The 21,841-nt window shown below is 41.0% G+C and overlaps 1 protein-coding gene across 2 annotated transcripts in view; it reads right to left on the bottom strand.

Moving 5' to 3' along the window:
• Nucleotides 1–40: 40 nt before the first annotated feature.
• TSPAN7 (tetraspanin 7) overlaps nucleotides 41–21,841 on the bottom strand; it is a 192,264-nt gene continuing 170,463 nt past the window's right edge. For both annotated transcript variants that reach the window (XM_019525142.1, XM_019525141.1), the window contains exons 4-8: nucleotides 20,803–20,898; nucleotides 20,001–20,156; nucleotides 12,870–12,953; nucleotides 1,433–1,505; nucleotides 41–1,106 (exon numbers count right to left, since the gene is read on the bottom strand). In XM_019525142.1, coding sequence (XP_019380687.1) covers nucleotides 1,437–1,505; nucleotides 12,870–12,953; nucleotides 20,001–20,156; nucleotides 20,803–20,898 — 405 coding nt within the window. In that variant the 3' untranslated portion in view covers nucleotides 41–1,106; nucleotides 1,433–1,436. The remainder of the gene's footprint in view (nucleotides 1,107–1,432; nucleotides 1,506–12,869; nucleotides 12,954–20,000; nucleotides 20,157–20,802; nucleotides 20,899–21,841) is intronic.

The raw sequence follows: 21,841 nt of genomic DNA, 5'->3' as shown, positions 1-21,841 counted from the left end.
GTTGGCATGCTAGACAGAGGCATCATTAAAAAATTCCTGTTTTTTTTAAAAAGGTTTTAAACTTTTGCTTTCCCCCAAAAATATTCCTTATGCTTGGTTTTTTGTTTTGTTTTGTTTTTTTTTGTTTTGTTTTTTTTTATTTTTGCTTTTTTGTTGATTGATTTGACAAAGTATTTGGTGGCTGCAATTCCAATGCACAAGAAGAGAAAAGAAAAGAAGAAAAGAGAAAAGAAGAGAAGAGAAAAGAAAGGAAACAGAGGATGAAGGCCGCAGTACAGCAAGGTTTCATTAGTTCATAGTTATCTAATAAAAAAATAAAAGAAGCAAAATTACTGCCTTCATAGTAAGCAACAACACAGCTTAATAACAGTATCACACAGGTTCAGGTTCAGAGGCAAAATGCACTAGACAAAGCCTACACACTAGGCATACAACACTGAATAAGAATCAAAGATGTAGAAGAACATCAGGAATAACAGTTCCCTTCAAGCACAACATTTCAACATTATTTTTTAAGTATCTTTATGGTATGTTACTGATTTAATTTGTTTTGGGAAAGGGGGCAGTTGTGGGGGAGGATGAAAATCTTAGTAAAGCAATTAACAAAATAAGAAATTAAGATTAACCCAAAAGAATATATATTTTATATACTGGTTTATATGTGTGTGCAACATTTATCAACCATGGTGAAAGGCTAATTATGCCCTCCAGTCACTACATGCACAGCCTGATCAATGCTGTTAATGAATTACCTTTGTTAACTTACAATGCAACTACTGTATGACCAAGAACATACATACAGTGCCATCATGTGCAGAGCCTTTAAGATGGACTTCTAGATGCTGCATGATTCAGGCTACTCTTTGTGGCACAAGGGTACTTCACGGAATGGTACACTACGCATGGTACGGAGCCTAGAAGATGGTTTGTGTGTGTGTGTGAGTGCACACGCATGTATGTGTGTGTGTGTGCTCACACAAGCATGCACGCTTATGTGTGTATGCGTGCATGTGCATGTATGAGTGTGTGTGTGCTGTAACATTCTTTAAAGTCTTCCTTGATTTCTGCAGTTCCTGATTTTGAGACAGGCTCTGTATTTCACATCTCTGAAAGAATAGGGAGAAAGAGATGGGGTTGGGGGGCGGGGGGAGGAAGAGGTGAATAATTTAATTGCAGATCTTCACAATAGAATTTTCTCTTCTTGATTTTTTAATAAATTCTGAGATAACAAAGCTTTCATACATTGTATGTTTAAGTGAGGTTACAATTGCCCTTTTTTGCCAGGCAGAACACTGAAATTAAGAAAGAAAAAAAATGCATAAAAACATTTAGCTATCTAAAATGTGTTAACTTTCATGGGTAATGAAGAGTGGAGCACAGCTACTGAACTATCTTGTCAACTGCATACTGTGGTAAAAAGATAAAGGCTCACCTTGTTAAACCATCTCATACTGATTGGCAGTAATAAACCGTGACAGACAACAGGCCAGCAGCATTCCAATCAACTGAGGAAAAAAAGTCACAGAGTTAAGGGTAATTGTAATGCACAATAGGCATGTCTACACAAGACGCTAGAAGCTCAGTAGACTAATTCTACTGCACATTAACATGCCACAGCAAAAGCTGTGCTAATGTGCTAATATGTAGTAAAATTAGTCTGCTGCACATTAGCGTTGTGAAAAAGATGTGTGTTGGCGCTACTGCGCAGTAGCACTGATTATGGCACGTTAAGTTAGTCCCAGTTATTACAAGCACTAAACTTAATATGCCATAATTACAGCACATTAATGCACATGTAGACATGCCCAGTGACTGCCAAATAAATTCATTGATAGCAGCTTTTTAAAACGGACATATGTCTTACTTGAAAGCAAATAGTTTACGTTCCATATCTGTCATATGCCAACAAAAGTGCAGGTCTAATTCAAAAAGCAATGAGAAAAAGTAACACTCACCTTTTCATCAGTCTTCCCACCCATTTATAATCAGAATCCCACCTTCTTACTTCGGTGATTTTTACTACTTTTTATTCTAGTGTATACTGCCTGGCCTATGAGAGATTGAGCTGGATTTATATATGGCACATGAATCAACAAACACTTGAACAACTTGTAATGGGTCTACTGTGTCCCATCACTACTACCAAGGTACATCCCTGAAAGATAGCAGCCTTGGAGATCGGAGTAACGAAGGCCAGAACTTAACCTGCAGAATCTTTACTATGGACTATTATGAATAAATAAGAAAAGGAATTTACTTGACTCCTAGGCCCATAGGCAGCATGCAGAGCAGGTACACTTAAATGTAAACATATAGTTAGCAATAAACATCCCTATTAAATAAGAGGCACCATTAGAAGTGTGTTCAGTGGAATCCTACTCATGCCAAAATCCAATGTTTCACTTTCTTTACAAAAGTTAAGCAACTTCAAAGATAAAATGGTTTGAAATTTGGAAACACAGTGCTGATGGGCTAGACAGTCATCATTGCTGTGCAAGCCCTTCTCCAGTCACTCTGAGTTCTCCCAAGGCATGGCATTAAAATTGTGTGCCTTAACATATGCAAAAATACATGCAGTGAGAGCAGCAAATCACTAACAGCCTGAAAACACATCCATTAGAAAGAAATTTTTAAAATTATTATTACTATTATTAATCTCTTAGTAGTTTACTATTTTACTCATTGCAGTTTAGTGTTTTCCTGTATAGACCAATGGTATAATACACTGCAAGTAATTCAGCCGTGATTTCCACATCCGCACTAGTCAACTAATTAACTCATGAACATATCCACATTGTTGCAGTTCATAACCATGTGCAGAGGTAAAGAGAAGGGACTGCCTCTGCAGAAATATCAACCATTCTGAATTTGTTCTAAGGAGTTACAGCTACTTTTGCTAAAGGGTGGTATGTAACAGCTGCTGTACCTCATTCATTCATGTCCAGTGGGGCATCTGTTCAGGGCACCAAACAACTCACTTTTCATATTTCTATTTACTGTATATGGAGCATACCAGAAAGAACTGATTTTTAAGAATGTAGGCCAAAATATGCTAGCAATAAAAACTTTTCTTCTCCAGATGAATTGCACAGCAGGCACCCAGCTAACTTCTTGCTGGTTACTCTTTCAAACTGGCTTCTAATTCTGTTGCATCTTACTCTCTCAGTTCTGTAAAGAGTTCACCAGTAACTGCCACTTCTCCTAACAAGCTGATCACTCTGTCCTTCTACTACCCCAACCCTGTGTTACATTCCCTAAAGTGCATTTATGACCCCTGAGAATGAATGTATAATCCTACCCATAAAAGTGATACTGGTCCCTAATATCTAAGGATCTTTAGATGACACTGTCAAAAGAAAGTTCCCAGCCAGCTCCAGGGATTTCCCCAAGACGATTTCTGTCTTGCCCCCCAGAAGGATCCCCTGCAGCCTGGAGCTGGCTAGGTGCTGCCCCAAAAGTGGGGCAGGTCTTGCCCAGCCCCAGAAGAGTGTGCATAGGGCTGCAAGAATTCTGCAGTGACAGCTGTCTCCCAGCCTCATGCACATCAGGATCCCTCCCAATGTGTATGGGACAAGGAGACAGCTGCCACTGCAGCCAGCAGATCTCTCCTGGTTGCATGTGCATGGGGACCAACCTCATGCTCTCTGCCAGCCTGCGGGCTAGCACCATAGGGGAGCCAGGAGCTCCCCTTGGCTCATACAAGGGGCCAGAGAAGGATAGAAGTAACCCTGTATTGGGCTGCTCCTAACAGGGAGCATGTGTACACTTACTGCACACTATTTTACTGAGCAGTAAGCCTTTATAGCATTAATTGCATGTGTAGACATGCCCGGTGTAGCCCAAACACATGGCTTCTGCCCAAACAGAAGCAAGTTTGTGCAAGATAAACTATCCATAGTGCCTAAGAACATCTCAACTTCATAAGGACTAATGTTTAAGAACAACTTTAATTCTCCTGAACTCGAGTTAATTTTCCCACCATGGATTTGTGCACATCAGGTGACAGGGTTAATCTTAGTTCAGGTATAGACTAGACTGAACAGAAGTTACAAAATACACCCAACATGACCCTTATTAAAAACCACAGCACTTGATCTTTTCAATATTTTCACAGCTGCTGAAAGAGATTTGGATGCCAAATCACCTCTTCAGTTTTGAAAACCCCAGTCTACATCAACAGCACAGCCTAGCAAGGCCATAACTTTTACCCACATATGTTTTAAGGTTTGTGTTAGGGGAAATTTGGTCTCTGTATGTGAACTGTTCTCTTGAGCCACAGTAAGGATACTAAGCTACTAGGACCTTGTCTCCAACACAGGCAAGCAATGGATGCTTTAAAGGCAGAGTAGAAGAAATAGGGCAAGTATAGAGTGAACCATCCTGTCATTCCCTCCCAGGTCCCATCAGTCATAGGTTTTGGGATGTCCTAAGCCCATGGTTGCATATCTGCCTGTTGTGTTTAGCAGCCTCTTCATAAATTTGTCTAATCCCTTTTTGAACCCAGTTACACTAGTCTCCACAACATCCTGTGGCAATGAGTTTCACATGTTAATCATGTATTATATGCAACTGAAATACTTCTCTTTCATTTTATTTAAATCTGCAACCTAATAATTTGATTGGGTGCCCCCTAGATTCTGTATTTGGAAAGATAATACACTCTTGACTTTCTCACACCATTCACAATGTTATAGACCTCTGTCATGTCTTCCCCTCCCTCCCTCTCCTCAGTCATCACTGCTCCAACCTGAAAAGTCCTAGTTTTTTCAGTCTCTCCTCATATAAAGGACAGACTCGAGCACTCTAAAGTTTTCACTCTGTTTGGCAAGCAATTAATTGATGTCACATAGGATGCTTGCAGACATAATTCCCCCCACCCAAATAGTGCTTTACTTTACACACGGCATGTTCCCATACCAAGCCTGCACATGCCCAGAAGAGGCAGCACATTACTTCAACCTGGCTCGCCTGATGTCTGTAAAGATCAAGCGCTTTAATGGGGTTTTTTTTTGGCTTTTCTATCTAATAGCTGATTGAAAGCACCAAAAAGCCCTGCTGAAGTGCCAGATCTTTATAGACACTACAGAGCTGGGCTGAAGTACACGGGATTTTTCTTTTCTTTTCTTTTTTTTAATGTCTGCAAGCAGCCGTAATGTTGTCTGGCTGTGCATTACATCTCAATGTTTAAATATTCCAGTCTCTATGGGAGTGATTTTATCAACTCGGCAGTTTGTAAAATCCTATTGAGAACCCATCACATTCTGCAGCTTTATTACTCAACAGGGCTTTGAAGACTTCCACTGCTACTTTATGTGATATTTCTTTCTCTGACTCATTTTTTTCGAGAGCTATACCTCTTTTAATGGTTCCTGATATATATGTATTTGCTGCATATTTCCTTCAAGGTTATAGAAGCTTTTATATACAGAACCGAACACAATGTTCTGAATGGGTTCTGGGTCCTGGCTGGATCTCCCACTACTTTTTAATATTTGTGGGTTTTATTTTATTTTCCTCAGTTTATGTGCAAGTTACTCCTGAGCTTTATTATCTTTTTCACTGTAGTAACATTGAGTAACAATGGTAGCATGGCTGGTCCTCTTTATTTTCATTGTACTAATTGGTCTTAAGATCCTAACTGGTTCCTTGCTGATCCCATAATGGTTTACTTTGTTTGCATATGAGACTTGGGGGGAGAGGAAGAGAAGGATGCATGAGCAAGCAAGTGCATGCACACACAAGTGCACAGGCTTCCCTCCTCCTCCACATGCCACCCACAATGAGATTTCAGCAGTACTCCAGAGCATGGAAGGGCTGCTACTTTAAAAGTCACAAAATTGAATGTATTCATCAAAACCTAGACTACCACTGCGAGATACCAACAAATCCAGCATGTGTGGTTTAAATTGGGCTGATTACATGGGCTGACCATGAACAGAATGTAATACAATCAGTACATAGCACAACAGTATAACAGAATGAATACTCGAATGGGACATGCATCAAAGGGCATTAAAGAATTAACTAAAAAACAAAACAAGTAGTTAAGCCAGTTTGATGCCTTATATTTTTATTATTATTAACTGTATTGTGGTAGTGCCAATGGACTGACCAAGGATAGGACCCCATCATGCCAGGCAATGTATAAACAGAGTACAGACTCCCACAGAGTTTACAATCTAAATGTACTTCATGCAGGGCTTATATCTCACACATGCACAGAAAAGGAAGACTTATTTTATTTGAATGGCACTGAAAACAAGAGTCATCAGGAGAACATTCCTCTAGTTTTTACTTGTACAGTGCTAAACAATCATGTATTAGTCCCAGAATAGTGTGTATATATGCATACCAAGCCAATCACATGGGTTCCAGATGTAAGAGGGGAATAAACAATATATAATTAAACTGTAAAAGTGAAGTATTCATTAAAAAAATAGGCTCCAGATTTCTACCACAATCTGCCTTCATCACAGCTTTCTTCCTGTATCAGATTTTTGGTGAAAAGGGGAGGGCATGATGAGAGAACATAGAATTCTTAGAGACAAGTAATATGCCCCTCTTGTTCAATATCTTCATTAATTGTTCAATATCTTAATTAATGATCTGGAAGATGAGATGGAATGTACCCTCAGCAAGTTTGTGAAGGACACCAAGCTGGGAGGAGTAGTAGATACACTGGAGGGTAGGGCTAGGATTCAGAGTGACCTAGACAAACTGGAGGATTGGGCCAAAAGAAATCTTATAAGGTTCAATAAGGACAAGTGCAAAGTCCTGCACTTAGAACAGAACAATGCCATGCACTGCTACAGGCTGAGGATCAACTGATTAAGCAGCAGCTCTGGAGAAAAGTACCTGGCGGTTACAGTGGACTAGCTGAATATGAGTCAACAGTGTGCCCTTGTTGCCAAGAAGGTTAATAGCACGATGACCAGCATTAGTTTCGCTAGCAGATCAAGGAAAGTAATTATTCCCCTCTATTCAGCACTGGGGAAGCCACATCTGGAGTAGTGTGTCTAGTTTTGGACCCCACACTATAGAAAGGATGTGGATAAGTTGGAGAGAGTCCCACGGAGGGCAACAAAAATGGTTAGGGGGCTGGGGTGCATGACTTCTGAGAATAGGCTGAGGAAACTAGGCTTATTTAGTCTGCAGAAGAAAAGACTGAGGGGCAATTTGATAGCAGCCTTTAACTACCTGAAGGGTGGTAACGAAGAGAATGGAGTTCAACTGGTTTCAGTGGTGGCAGATGACAGAACAAGAAGCAATGGTCTCAAGTTGCAGCAAGGAAAGTTTAGGTTAGATGTTAGGAAAAACTTACTCACTTGGAGTGTAGTGGAGTACTGGAACAGGTTACTCAGGGAGGCTGTGGAATCTCCATTGTTGGAGGTTTTTGAAGTCCAGTTTGACAAAGCCCTGGCTGGAATGATCTAGTTAGGGATGGTTTGACTAGATGACCTCCTGAGGTCCCTTCCAACCCTAATTTTCTATGATTCTTATTCTTACTTCTGCCAATCAATTTTGATTGTTTTCTATAGATTGTCTTCTATAGATCTGATTGTTTTCTGTGCATTTCTGGTAATGTTAAACTTTTAGTAACATATGCCGAGAAGTGAACATTTATGGAGACCAATTTATCCAAAAAGCAATTGACAGAAGTTACGTTCTTAACCTTACATATTTTCTGTCTTCTCAGAAGTGCTATATCTATACTATTTCTCTTTCTATTTCTAGTTCTATGGTCTTTCAGGATTAAGAACAAGAATGTCAGAGTCCCAAGCTCATAGAAAACAGCTGTTTAGCTCAGTTGGTTAGAGCATGATACCAATAAGACCAAGGTTGCAGATTCCATCCTTGGCTGGACTAGATGATCTCTGGAGGTCCCTTCCAGCCTTACTCCTCTATACCTACACTTATATTGCCCCATCTCTGTTTAAGAAAAAAAAAATCTTTCTCCTCATGCACTCTTCTGAAAACTTCAAGAATGTGCCTGAAAAGAATGTGATCATACCAAGAATGCCAGTAATCTGAAAATGGTGGCAAATTTTGGGGGTTCAATGGGAAACTCAGGTCACTCATGATGAAGGTTGGTACAGCTGGATCAATACCCTGCCAGTCAAAGATTAACTAAAAAGTTAACTTCGAGGTGTTCTGTGTTTACAGGTGGTTTCTGTTCTCAAATCCAGGTATATGTAGACCATAACATTGAAGTCAAAATGAAACAAAACACTTAGGAAGTACCTAACAACACGTTCACAACAACTGACTTGCATTAATAATACTTGCTTCGCTGGAGTTTTGTGAGAATTAATATTCTTCAAGTGACTTGAAGATATAAAATACTCTTTGCTTAACTAAGCACTACTTTGTAATTATTTACAAAGTGCAAAATTTGAACCATGACTTCATCTTCCCTTTCCTAGTTGGTCTTCCTATCCTCTGTGCTCTGTCATTTTCAGTGCCTGGCCCCTCTACAACTCTGTTCAAGGCCATAAGTACAAATCTTGCCATGTTTCATGAACCAGGCTTTCATTAACAGATCAGATACTCTAAAATTCTGCTTTCTCCAGCAAGACTGACACTCCACCTTTAGTTCCTTGATTTATCATGTAGTGCTTTCAATCCTCAGTATGACATGCATACAACTCCCCATGCTCTAGTCTCTTTTGTTAAACACCATGTTTATCAGCCTTTATTGTTTCCTTTGCGCTGAGTGGCATCTGTAAAGGAGAATGCCCATAAAGCTTTGATGCCCTGGAGTGTTTCTGCCAAAAAAGCCTGTTCCTCTGTCTGATCAGCATCCATGCCCAGCTATATCTACTCAGCTATTCTGCTTTTCTCAGATATATGTACATTCAAGCCAGAATCAGGACTAAAGCCTTTTAACTGACTGCCTGTTTAGGACCACTTGAAGGAGTAATTTCATGCTATGCTTCTTTAAAATACCCATTAGGACTTTTTTAAACCAATACTTTAAAACACAAAGAAAACCCTGCTAAAAGTCTGTCACATAGCCCTTGATAAATTAACTTTTACAATAAATCATACGTTAAGCAGCATTTTTTAAGTCAGGCCAAGGCACAGCTTCCTTTTTTGCGAGTGCATGTCCCCTCCCCCCACCGTGAGCTCTGGGAACCAACTTGAAAGGTTACACTTCTGCCTAAAGTGGGCTTACAATAGGTACAACTACTCAAGTTTATTCCTCAAACCACATAATAAAAGATCCCCAAATGAATCAGTATCCTTGAATTTTGAAGGATTGATTCACAGCATGTGGACAGTATGCTGCCTCTGCATCCTACAACGTAACTGGAAATAAGGCTCTAACACTGCACTTTAATCTTCCCCATTTAACGAGTAACCCAAATGCAATTCTAACCTAGAAAATGCTGCTGTGACCTTTAAAACCACCGTAGATTTTCTGTAGGCAAAACTGTCCCTGATGTATACTACTTGGACAGTTCTATTTTATGTTGTACAGGCTGTATGAATCATTCTTTCCTGAAGAATACCTGCTAAAAATTAATCCAGCTGGAAGTCAGTATCAGCATTCAACCCCAAAAACAATTTGAGATGTTATTATTTGAAGCTCAACAAGCAAAGCCTGAGCTTCTCAACTGTATGGATGATGTGAGTGCCAAAGCAGCTTTTTCAATCTCTGACTATAACCTAGAAATCTGTGTCAGAGCAGTAAGGTATGTCACGCCATTGCATCAGCTTTTTCCATTTTTCTGAGAATCAGCACATGCTTTGTGCTGGTCAACCCCTAGAAATGTATGCACAAAAACAGCCCTGAAATGCACTCTGCTGTGGAAGAACAAAATAGGATGATTTATCTTTTACTTAAATTTAAATATTTCTCAACAAGAATAGTGAAACCCCACCTGGAATCTGCCTCCCTGCCTATTATGTTATGGTCATCCCTGTGCAATCTGAAATTAGTTTTTATCTAATCCATCTTAGATCAGTCAAAACAGATTAATAATAATCAATAATCAGCTCTCCTATTGTCTTCATATATAAAGCCAAATTCTGTCTGCTCCACAAAGGTAAAGGTGGCCTCTTCCCACTCACAAACAAGGAAGGTAGACTCTAAAGTGGAATGAAAAGTTTTCTTGTTTAATATGCTATGCCCTGTCTCCCATTAAGGATGTATGGCCTACTGGAAGTCAATCATGCCCCCTCCCCCAGCTACTGAGAGGATATACTGCCATCAGGCAGAAATAATGGCCAGTAGCACATTGCAGTTCACTTTAATCTTGCTCAGATCTGTAGATTGCCATTAAAAAAATCTACTCTGTGCCAGCAAGATCCCTGTTTCAGGAAATGCATCTCCCTATATCTCTTTCTTTCTAGCTTCCATCAATAGCAGGCTTAGCCCATTCATTATTGATTGCCTACTGTACAAAAAGTAAAAACTCTAACAAAATTTCAGTGTGGCTCTTCTTATATTCTCCTCCCAGCTGCAAACAACTCTCAGCCATGTCAGAGCACTGCTGCTCCTATATAGATTAATTATAGGTATGACAAGGGGAAAGCAGATTTTGTGATGCATATGTAAGACGGACCCTAATCTAAGAATTATCTTGCAGTTTTCCGTAATTGTACATGAATGCATATGCCAAAGTGTGCCAGAAATTGTTACACCTTTTCAATGGAATTTCTGTTTTAAATCTGTCACTGAAAAATATTCTGACTATCTAAGACAGAATAAAAAAGCCAGACAACACAGTAATGGAATATTTAAGGCTACAAAAAAAGAAAAAGTTGCCTATTACAATTTATCAAGAACTGACATACAGTGGAAAAAAGCAAATGACATCACAGTTTCTGGTTACCAAGGAACTAATACCCAAGCCTATGCTGAGTGTGTCCGCATAAATGATGAGTCAGTGGTCTGAAGTATTTCATGCACAACTGACTACCAGTACACTGTGCAATGGCAAAGCATCAGATTTTCTCACAACTATAACCCGAGGCAAGAACATTTTCATGTGGCTCTTTGTCTTCCCCTGAGTGAGGATATAATGATCCCTCCTCTGAGAGAAATCAGAAGTTTGATCCAACAAACCCACTGAAGGCTACCTGTGGCTCACTTCTGCAGGTAAAAATCTGGTAAGTTTTCCTCATTACATAGCAGTAGTTATGCAGAAGGACATGGAAATAGGCTTGATTCAGCAAGGGACTGGCATTACTCAGACTAAAACAATGATAAGACAATAGCCCACTGTGACAATATCCTGGAATGATGCTCAAGTGCTGAAACTTTCAATAGCGGCACTGAATAGAGCTCTTTCGCTCTACCCCAATGCCAGTTGCTCCTAACTTTGTCCTTCAAATTTTAAGAAAAAGTTGGTTGACACTAGACTCTCTAAAAGATGTCATGTGGAACAGAAGGGCTGAATGTTCAGATCAAGCAAAGAGGGAGAACTGATGTATTACGCAAACTGCCATAGAGAGGAAAGTCTCACTGGTGTTTTTAGCTGATGAGAGCACTGCCCAGACCTGCAGCACACTGGCAGAATTCCCATGTTTGATGGTAAAGCAGAATAAACCTATTTAGCATTTAATTCTCATGGATTTCTTTTTTTCTGAAATGGTGCCTCACACAACCAGATTTACACTTCCGAATCTGTAACATGATGTGAGCAAACAAATCCCATCTGTACCGACCCTTTTAAAGTTCAGCGTTTACAGGGAAACATGTATGGCTAAGGAGAGATGAGGCAAATATTCTTTTAGAGGTAAGTAGCTTAACAATGCTATGAATTGGCAGGAACCTCACTGTTCTGGTTTGTTTTCTAAGCCCAGGACTGTGCTGCTTTCCAGCTGCACTCTGGCCCCTTGGTGAGATACATGCCCTGCCCATTCACTCCTGCTCTGTGCCCCCAAACCAGACAAATAAGTGGTGCAAACTATTTAGAGCAGCTAGGAGATTCTTTCACCTCTGTGTCTCAGGACAGCCTGACAGATGGGGGCAAGGAAACATACTCAGGACCCCTCTAGAGCCATCTACATTGCCTAACTAATGGGCATGGGCACACAGAGCAAGAATGAATGGGTAGGACTCATTTCTTACTGGCAATTAAAGCATGGTGGAAGGTGCTGACGGTATTCCTGGTGGTCAGGATCTGAAGCATCTGTTCCAAGCTCCATGAGTCCCCAGGCTTCTTTGACTGATGTCAGGGAGCCATGAATCAGCTTCATAATTATCCTCTTTACTTGCCCTGTGACAAGCATGTCTGGCTAAAGGAGAGAAGCTGGTACTTCTGGCATATCTCTATATGCAATTCCACACTGTTTGGACCTGGGGAAACCAAACTACTAGGTTAAAGGGGCTCACCTTCGTAATATGTCAGAGGATTTTTGCTTCGGCAGAATTAACAATTTGTCCTCTTCTATCCTAACTAACTGAACATTTATTGAGCTTTTTTGTAAAACATCACAAACACTCTAGACAAAAAAAACCCTGCCACCTGTATAATGGAACACCCCAAAGTTATGCTCTTATTTTTAAATATCTTTGAGTTCCACCACAACTTAAGAAAGCCTGATGAGTGAAAAATCTATGCAAAATATGGATCAACTATTTATTTATGCTCCATTTAAGTCAATGGTTTATTGGGTTAACCTCTATTTGACCCAATGGAGGGACAAGTTGTTTTCCTTCAGCTAGTCATTAGTTGAACCGTAACTGATATTCCCAAGGAGAAACTTCATTTAAGTTGAAAAAAGAAAATCAATGAGCAGATGACTTAAGGACTAATGAGCACTCTGAGCTCCATCCTTTACCATAATCCTTTCTTTAGGCAAACAAGGAGAAAAAAAAGAGAAAACCCCCACTTAATTTATGCAGTAAAACTGTATACCTGTGAGAAAGCAATTCCGAAAGCCACTCCAGCTATGATTCCCATATTTGTCTCCATAAAACTGGTCACCAGATCATAACAGCCCTGAAAGAGAGACAAACAATCATTCTTTACAAGTATATATACAGGGATCCCTCTCAAGTAAGCTGGATTTAGTCAGATATTGAGTATTTTTGTCATGATGTCCAACACGACTTTAACTACTGAAAAACAAATAAAGTAAGCTAATGTCAAGCGAGGAGTTTACCCAATAATGGTGGTGACGGAAAAAAAGATTTTGTAAACAAATCTGTCAGCCTAAGGAGGAAGTGCAATGCTATGCTGTTAAAATTTTTGAGTGCCCCATGTGTTTTTAAAAAAATTTAAATATAAAGTTTTATTAAAAAAATTAAACATTTGTACAGAGCTGATCTGAAAACAGAACAGAAACAGACGGTAACATCCAGGTTGGGCGAGGGTGGGGAAGCCTAACTAGGAATGTGCTGCTTAATACAAACATTCCTCAGATGTGTTGCGAGGCATTCTCCATGGCCTTGTCCTGGTAGGGGCGGCAAGCATGGTTTGAAACAGTTTATTAGATGCTTATATCATGAAGTTGGTTTGTACTGTGTTTCCTCCAGGGTGGTCTGAGACTTGAAAAAAAAAAAAAGTTTAAATCCACATTCTTGATCTACAGTCCAGCCCTTGAGTGCCCATCAATTCCCTTGCTCCCCTCTACTTTAACAAACAGCCTTTGGAATCAACAGTAGTTCTCCACAGAGGGCAGAGGATTCTTGCGTATATGCTGCTCTTCTCCTGGATACGCCTTTTTACATCTCACTTGCAATATGTATATTTTCCTAAATTATTTTCCCAAAATAAATATATGTTTAGATAGGTTTAGAATTTGCTTTCTCCACTTACAGATGGATGTTACAATGAATCTCTCTCTCTCTCTCTCTCTCTCTCTCTCTCTCTCTCTCACACACACACACACACACACACACACACACACACACACACACACACACACACACACACACACACACACACACCCCCCTTCCCTACCTGCCAGGCTCTGTCCCCAAAACTGATTAAAAACTTATTTCCTGCAATTTTTTTTACCAGATGTTATATCTTTGTCAACTGTACAGTAAGCATCAAAAATGGAAATATTGTCTCGTCCTCACCTCTGGTAGGGCAATGTATTTACTCATATACACACAGATGCATGTAGGCTTCATTCATGCAAGATCATAGGCATTTCCTTAGAGCAGGGGTGCTCAACCCCTGAACCATGGGCCAGATCCAATCCCCAGAACCTTATAATCTGGCTCATGGGGCTCCTCACAAGCTGTGGCCCAGTGCATTAGTCAGGTGTGCAGAGAGGTGTGGGGGCCCAATCCCAGTGTGGGAGTAGCACAAGGCCCCCACACTGGATCTCAGCACATGGGACCGGGAGGTGGCAGCACAGGGCCCTGAACACAAATCCAACTCAGGGGGCCAGATGGAGGTGGCACAGAGCCCTGGAACCCAATTCCCACACATGGGATTGGGAAGAGGCAGTGTGGGGTCCCCAGGCACACAGAAGTAGGTGGAGGCCATGAGGGGCTACGGAGCCTGATACCCACATGCAGGGCTGCATGGAGGCAGCATGAGGCCTCCAGGCTCAATCCTGGTGTAAGTGGTCCCATACCCCTCGTTTGGCCCAAGGTAACAAAAGATCAAGCTCCACTGCCTTAGAGGATACATCAGCCTTATGTGACAAACTAGGGGGTCAGAAGAAGATAACAATATCTTTTGTTAATGCAAGCTATTCCCAATTACCTGATTTTTTCAACCGCCTTTGTAATATTATGTGCTTTTTTTTTTTTTTAAATCTTGGAACTAACTATGAAACAGATGAAGTTAATAGCAGCTCAGGATGAGCAAACTCATAATTTATTTTGTGATGTTTCAACATACATATTAACTCCTAATTGTATCGTGCAATATTTGTCAACTTATTCATGTAACAAGCAACTGTGGCTGTATACCACATGGATTATAAAACGAGGCTAGATTTCTCAACTAATTTTTTCATTTGGCTACACATGACTCAACGCTTACCCAGCCTTTTTCCAAGGTTCTCAAATCTGTTCAACAGTCTTCAAATGACGTAACATCTAAGAATGATGTTAATCTGAGAGTGTTTTAAGGTTTTATTAAAATGAAAGCATGCCAATGAAATACTTGTGATTATTTGCCTCATTAGAAGGCCATGTTTTTCCAGTGCACCAGGATGTTTTCTGCATTTTATTGCATGATTACAGATTAATTGCTCAGTCATTATTTTGCATAATAAGGGTATATGCAGCACCCAAGAGCCATGCCGCTATTACCAAAAATACCTGAAACATTGGTTGTGCTGTAACTAGGCAGATACTCAGTGTAAAAATGCCAATTTGGCATTTGCAACACTATACGTTTGATCCTTTATCTGAATTTTAGAGAAAAATAATTCTTAGGCATTGTTTGCAATGCACTTTGAAGATTAAAAGCAGCATGCAAATATTAATTAGCTAATCCTAATGACAGCTCTGAGAGTTAGGTATTAGCCTCATTTGACAGATGAAGAAACAGACATGCAGAGATTAAATGATTTAGCCAAGGTCGCTTACCAAATTAGTAGCAGAGTTCACACTGAATCTCAGAATTTCTAGCCTACAGTCCTGTGGTCTGACCAACCAACTTCTGATAATTCATCACTATGCCTCAGGATATTTTCATAAATCAATTAACTTTCTGAGACCTCTCACTTTGCAAATTTTATCCAACTGCAGAAAAGGCCGTGTATCAAATAGATTTACAATGGAGCACGAAAAAGTCTTCTGCAACATAGTGACCCCGTTTCTCCATTTTTCTAAGTCACATGTAGGCAACCAAATATCATATAACCTCCTTTTCTTTACCAACAACGCAATAGGACTCAATTCAGAAGCCACGAAGCCCTCCAAACTGCAGTACACAGCCATTCAGTTCCCACTGCTTCATTTTCATTCCTATTTCTCCCTAAAACTTTCCATTTTGTTCTAGATTTTTGGGAAGTTCAGAGATCTGACACACCTGCTAAGCAGAGCTCTTTAAACCTTAGATTTAACTGCAATGTCAGAAAACCGAAAACAATTCCCCAAATTACCCCTGGAAAATTCAGTGAAATAATTGCATCCGTTATTTGAGAACAAAGACCAGTTAGAAAAATAAAATCAAAACAAAAATTGTGCTCCTTTTTCAGTGAGTATGAATCCTGTGCAGTCTGCCCATTGTACAAATCAAAACATGACCACAAGATAACTACAACTACTTTAAACTTGGGAGGGATCATCTCTACAGCTTCTCATAAGCTTTTTGTTTTGTTTGCCTGTTTAATGACCCCACAACTTTTCCTTCAGATTGTGATTTATTTCCATTTTGTATGTAGCTAAAAAATAAAAGCCATGTTGCCAAGATCCTATATCAATCAAGACAGGCACTTGTCTGGTCCCAGTCAGAACACAGACTGTAATCTCTCTCCTACCTTCTGTCTTTGCAAAAGGAAAAGCAACCATGTATTTGAGATGCACTGGGCTTTCTCCTCATTGGCACCCCTTGGGTGCTAGTCACCTGTGAAGTTGAGCTCTGGGCTCTATCCATCTTTTAGGTAAACCTTAGGCCTAGCCCACCTTACAAAATACAGTATCATAACTCCATATGCTGGTATAATTTATGTCATTCAACATCGTGGTTTAACTACATCAGCACAAGAAGCTTCTTCTTCTAGAATAAGCTATTTCACCATCATGGGACTTTGCTGGGTTAGCTGTATTGTTATAGAGCAGAGCCTCTGTACTGTAAACTAACCCACACACAAATGTCCACTCATCCACCAGAGTGAGGGTGAATATATGCCCACCATTGGCACAGATCTTGTGAGGGAGCACCTTGAGAGGCTGGACACCCACAAATCAGCTGGCCAGTTAGATAGCACCCAAGAGTGCTAAAGGAACTGGCAGACATCATAGTGCAGCCATTGGCAAGGATATTTGAGAATTTGTGGCACTTGGGCAAAGTAAATTGTTAGAGAGAAGGTTCAGGCTGTACATCAGGAGACACTACTTTACAGTTAGGGCTGCCAGGCTCTGTAATGGGCTCCCAAGTGAGGTGGTGCTCTCTCCTACCTTGGGGGTCTTCAAGAGGAGGCTAGACAGACATTTGGCTGGGGTGATATGACCCCAGCAACTGCTCCTGCCTAGGGCAGGGGGTCAGACCTGATGTTCTGTTTATGTCCCTTCCAACCCTAAGCACTATGACACTATCTAAAGACTGGAAGAGGGCCAATGTAGTGCCCATCTTCAAGAATGCGAATAAAGAAGATCTGGGAAACTACAGGCCAATTAGTTTGACCTCAATCCCTGGAAAGATCTTGGAAAAAATTATCAAAGAAACCATTCTTGACAGACAAACAGAAGGCAACATTCTGAGGATAGCCAACATGTGCTTATTGTGGGTAGGTCTTGCCTGACCAATCTCATTTCCTTCTATGACTAGGTGATGTATCACCTGGACAAAAGGGAAGAGGTTGACTTCATATATGTGGACTTTAAGAAAGCCTTTGACCTGGTGTCCCATGATGTTCTCTTGGAAAAATTGGGAAACTGTGGCCTTGACTACACTACAGTCCAATGGCTGGGGAACTGGCTCCGAGATTGGAGGCAGAGAGTGGTAGTTGACTCCAATGGCTCCATTCTCAGACCTGTACTCTTTAATGTCTTTATAAATGATCTGGACTCTGGTGTCAGAAGCGGACTGGCTAAATTCACTGATGACACCAAACTTTGGGGAAGAGTGTCCACACTTGAGGATAGGCTGGTGATCCAGGCCGACCTTGATAGGTTTGCAAGGGGGGCAGATGAAATCTTGATGGCATTCAATACGGAGAAATGCAAGGTGCTCCACCTCAGGGAAAAAAACCCGACATCACACTCATAGGCTTGGCAATACTACACTCACTAACACCATGACCAAAAGAGACTTGGGCGTCATGACTGACCACAGGACAAACATGAGCCATCAATGCAATACCACAGCCGACAAAGCAAACAAAACTCGGGCTTGCATCTACCGATGAACCTCAAGCAAGACCCAGGATGTCATCTTCCCACTGTACTCAGCCTTGGTGAGGCCGCAGCTGGAGTACTGCATCCAATTCTGGGCTCCACAATTCAGGAAGGATGTGGAGAAGCTTGAGAGAGTCCAGAGGAGAGCCACACACATGATCAGAGGGCAAGAGAACAGGCCTTACGAAGACATGCTGTGAACCATGGGACTCTTCAGCCTGGAGAAGTGCAGGCTCAGGGGTGACTTGGTGGCAGCCCATAAGTATATAAGGGGTGTGCATCAGGATCTGAGGGAATGCCTGTTCACAAGAACACCCCAAGGGATGACAAGGTCAAACAGTCACAAACTCCTGCAAGACCATTTTAAGTTGGACATAAGGAAAAGCTTCTTTACTGTCCAAGCCTCTAAGGCCTGGAATGGACTCCCCCCAGGGGTAGTGCAAGCACCTACTCTGGACATGTTTAAGAAACATTTGGATGCTTATCTTGCTGGGATCCTTTGACCCTAGCTGCCTTCCTGCCCTTTTGGCAGGGGGCTGGACCGACTGATCTTGTGAGGTCCCTTCCAGCCCTAATGTCTATGAAATCTATGAAAATCTATGAAATATGCATAGGTACTGGCTCCTGACATTGCTGGGACTTCAGCTTCAGTATAGTCCCACTATATGTTCCACTACAAAAGGCAGAATCTGGCATGAATTAACTGGTGAAAATTACTGTTTTTGCTTCTCCTTTAAACTCTGTGAACACGGCAATATTACACCGATAGCAGCTGTTACACAACTGACTGACATCATCACAGTTTCAAGTACATCAGCAGTGACTGGCTCTCCTTAGGCTACCATGGTTGAAGAATGAGTTGGTAGAAGCTAATCCAATGTTATCCTCTTCTCTGTGTGCTACAAAAACAGTCTACCTTTGAAAACAGTTGAAATAAAGAGTCCTAGATGTGAAACTTAAATCATTATTTCAAGTTCCTGATTCACAGGTGATTCACAGCTGAAAAGGACAAAAAAATAGAAACACGGCCAACAATTCCCAGGGTTTCCTGTTATACTCCAATAATTCTGTGCATCAACAGTTACCTTGGATTTATGAAGAAACAACAAGGGAAAGAAATTGCTAAACACTATGGGGCAAATTGGTCTCTGGTGTAACTCAGCATTAGGGTTTCATTTCAATTATTCCTTTTATGGGCAATTTGTTTCCTATCTCTCCTGAAAACATTTTTGGAGGGCGGGAACAGATCAGAAAAGAAATTCTGTGCCAGCAATGAAAGTACATTCACACAACAAGTATAAGCAGTGTATTTTCTATCCATTACGCTATTCTCCCTTTTCTGTTACTTTATATTTTCTGCATTTTTATTCTCCTATAGCCAACATATTTGTTTGCTGGCTTATTCACTCTCTCTCTCTTTCTCTCTCTCTCTCTCTCTCTCTCTCTCTTTTCTACTCTCCCAATCTTCTTCTTTAGGTTGATGAGAGGTTGCAGTTAGGTCTGTCCTGCCTGCAGCAATGCATAGCCTAATGAGACACTAAGAGGCACAGTGAACATAGCTAACTAATCACAATGCTTTCCATCATTCATTCCTCTGTTTGGGCTGACTTGCAGCATCCAGTGCTTGGAATTTCTCTCAGATAACAAGCTATGAAAAAATGGAACCCCCAAAGAGTCGGCATGAATAAGCAGGGAAGTGTTGACTGACATGGCCCGTACAACTCTGCCAACTTTGACTCGCTGTGAGACACTGTTCCTGAACAGGTGTGATTGATATGGGAAATGAGCCCACATTTTACCACTAGGGCTTCTGTGTCAAGCTGTTTGGGAAACATCAGCTTAAGAGTCCGGTAACAAGCAGTGGGCAGAAACAGGCAAACATTGCTACCCTTTACCTATCCCCAGTTTCAATGCTCTCCATGTCAATTGAAACAAATGCAGCTGTACATAGCAATGTGTGATACTAATTTACTGGATGGTTGCATGTCAGTTGCCTTCAGCACAAAGTGGTCCTCACCTTCTGATTTACTTTAGTAGCAGCCACAGTCATATTGCGCAGATCCTGGGGGTTACAGTCACTGGAGTTCATGCAACAACTTGGGGGAATCCCATGTTCAAAGAAGTAGGGGCTGCTGCTCCAGTTGGTGTAGTTCTGGATGCCGCAGCAGCTCAGCTAGAAAAGAATGAGAGTGGAATGATAAAGGAAACCAGAATTATAAGTTATCTGCACAACTTGAGATTTCATCCATCAGAGAAAACTTACCCTCTGAAACTCATTTTCAAAGTATGTCTGGGTCTATATCCTGCTCGTTTAAAAGCTAGTAGCTAAATTCCCATCGACTTCAATCGGATTGCAATTGGTCTGTCTGGCCAGCCAGAAGAATGAGGCACCTGAATACTTTGAAAGGTAAGTACTCTACCATAAACAAACTATTATGTGAGAAGATCAGAAGGGAGCCAACAATGTACCCCTCCTCTTACCAGAACGCTCCTTCCAGCCCTACTTTCCTACGATTCTATGATCCCAACAAAAAGAAAACAACCTTAGCCAAACTGGCTGGTAATGGCTGGTAAAAACCCCAAAGAACACCTTGGCCCATGGAAGCTGTTGGAAAAATTCCCACAGATTTCACTGGGGACCAGCATATCACCCCAACTCTTGAGAAACCTGACTCTATACTAAGTATCAAATATTGGAACTAGGCAACCAGTCAAACCATTTGTAAATCAATATCACTTAACCTTTCACAGTTTGTAATAAAACAAAAATAAATTTCATTTACATCTTTTTTTCTTCTCAGAGAGATTTTTAAACTTACACTTTGTTGTACGTCATCCACTGCGCGGCTTCTCTCATCATTCCCATTGTAATTCTGGATAGCTTCAGTGTATGTCCTAAGGAAAGTGTCCTTTATCTAAGTGGAAAAAGTCAGGTATGTGGGAATTTATAAAGGAACCAGCACATGGAACTGACACCTTCATGCATAAGCTCTTAGTTTGAAAGGATCTTTGCAGCAAATTTACCATTTTTCTACATAAAACCTCCAAGTCAGAGGGAGGATGCACTACTTCTGCTTTCTAAAGTGTGCCTTCAGGGTGTATAAAGCTACCTGTCATCATTCACAAGCCCTTTCAACAGCATTTCAGGTTGACTCCTGCTGCTGTGGGTTCTTCAAAAAGACCAGCAAATTGTGACATGTCTAAAGACAGGACTGTGGTGATTTTGGAGCTGCCCTATGCTAATTTTGAATATTATTTATTGACTTAGTCACACGGCTGTTTATTGTATGACTATGTTGATTTAGCTCAATAAGAGAGATGTCTGGAAAAACAGACAGAAGAAATAACCAGTTTAAGACAGCTATCTCTCAACAAACACTTCAAGGTACTAAGGGACAATGCCTACATTATTAACTTTGATGGTTCCACCTCTACCTCATGCCAACTAGCAAAAAGTGGTATGGACCAGGAAGGGTCAAAGCCTGGCAAAACAAAATAACTACAACAGGATTTAAAAAGGAACTCTTGCAAAAGAGAGTGGGCAGTCATTCAAAAGATAAGCAGATACAGATGGCACAACTATGCCAGCTAAAGGGCACCATCTTTCTACACCCTTCAGCTATATAACTAAGGCAGCAAATTCCCTGGTGTAAAGCAGCTACAGTGACAGAAGAGGACTTCAGCTGGCATGGTTTGTGACACTGAGGGAGGTGTTGAAGCCATGACAGCAAAAACACTCCTGTCAGCATGCTCTGCATCTATGCTATTGATTTCTGCTGGCATGGCTATGGTGACACAGCTACGGTGGCAGAGGCTCTGTAGCACAGAGAAGCCCACAGGCATGGGGGCAGGTATCTG

The sequence above is a fragment of the Gavialis gangeticus genome, unplaced genomic scaffold (assembly GCF_001723915.1).
Source record: "Gavialis gangeticus isolate Ggan-Ray unplaced genomic scaffold, GavGan_comp1, whole genome shotgun sequence".
Lineage (NCBI taxonomy): Eukaryota > Metazoa > Chordata > Crocodylia > Gavialidae > Gavialis > Gavialis gangeticus.
This window is presented reverse-complemented; position numbering and strand designations above follow the sequence as displayed.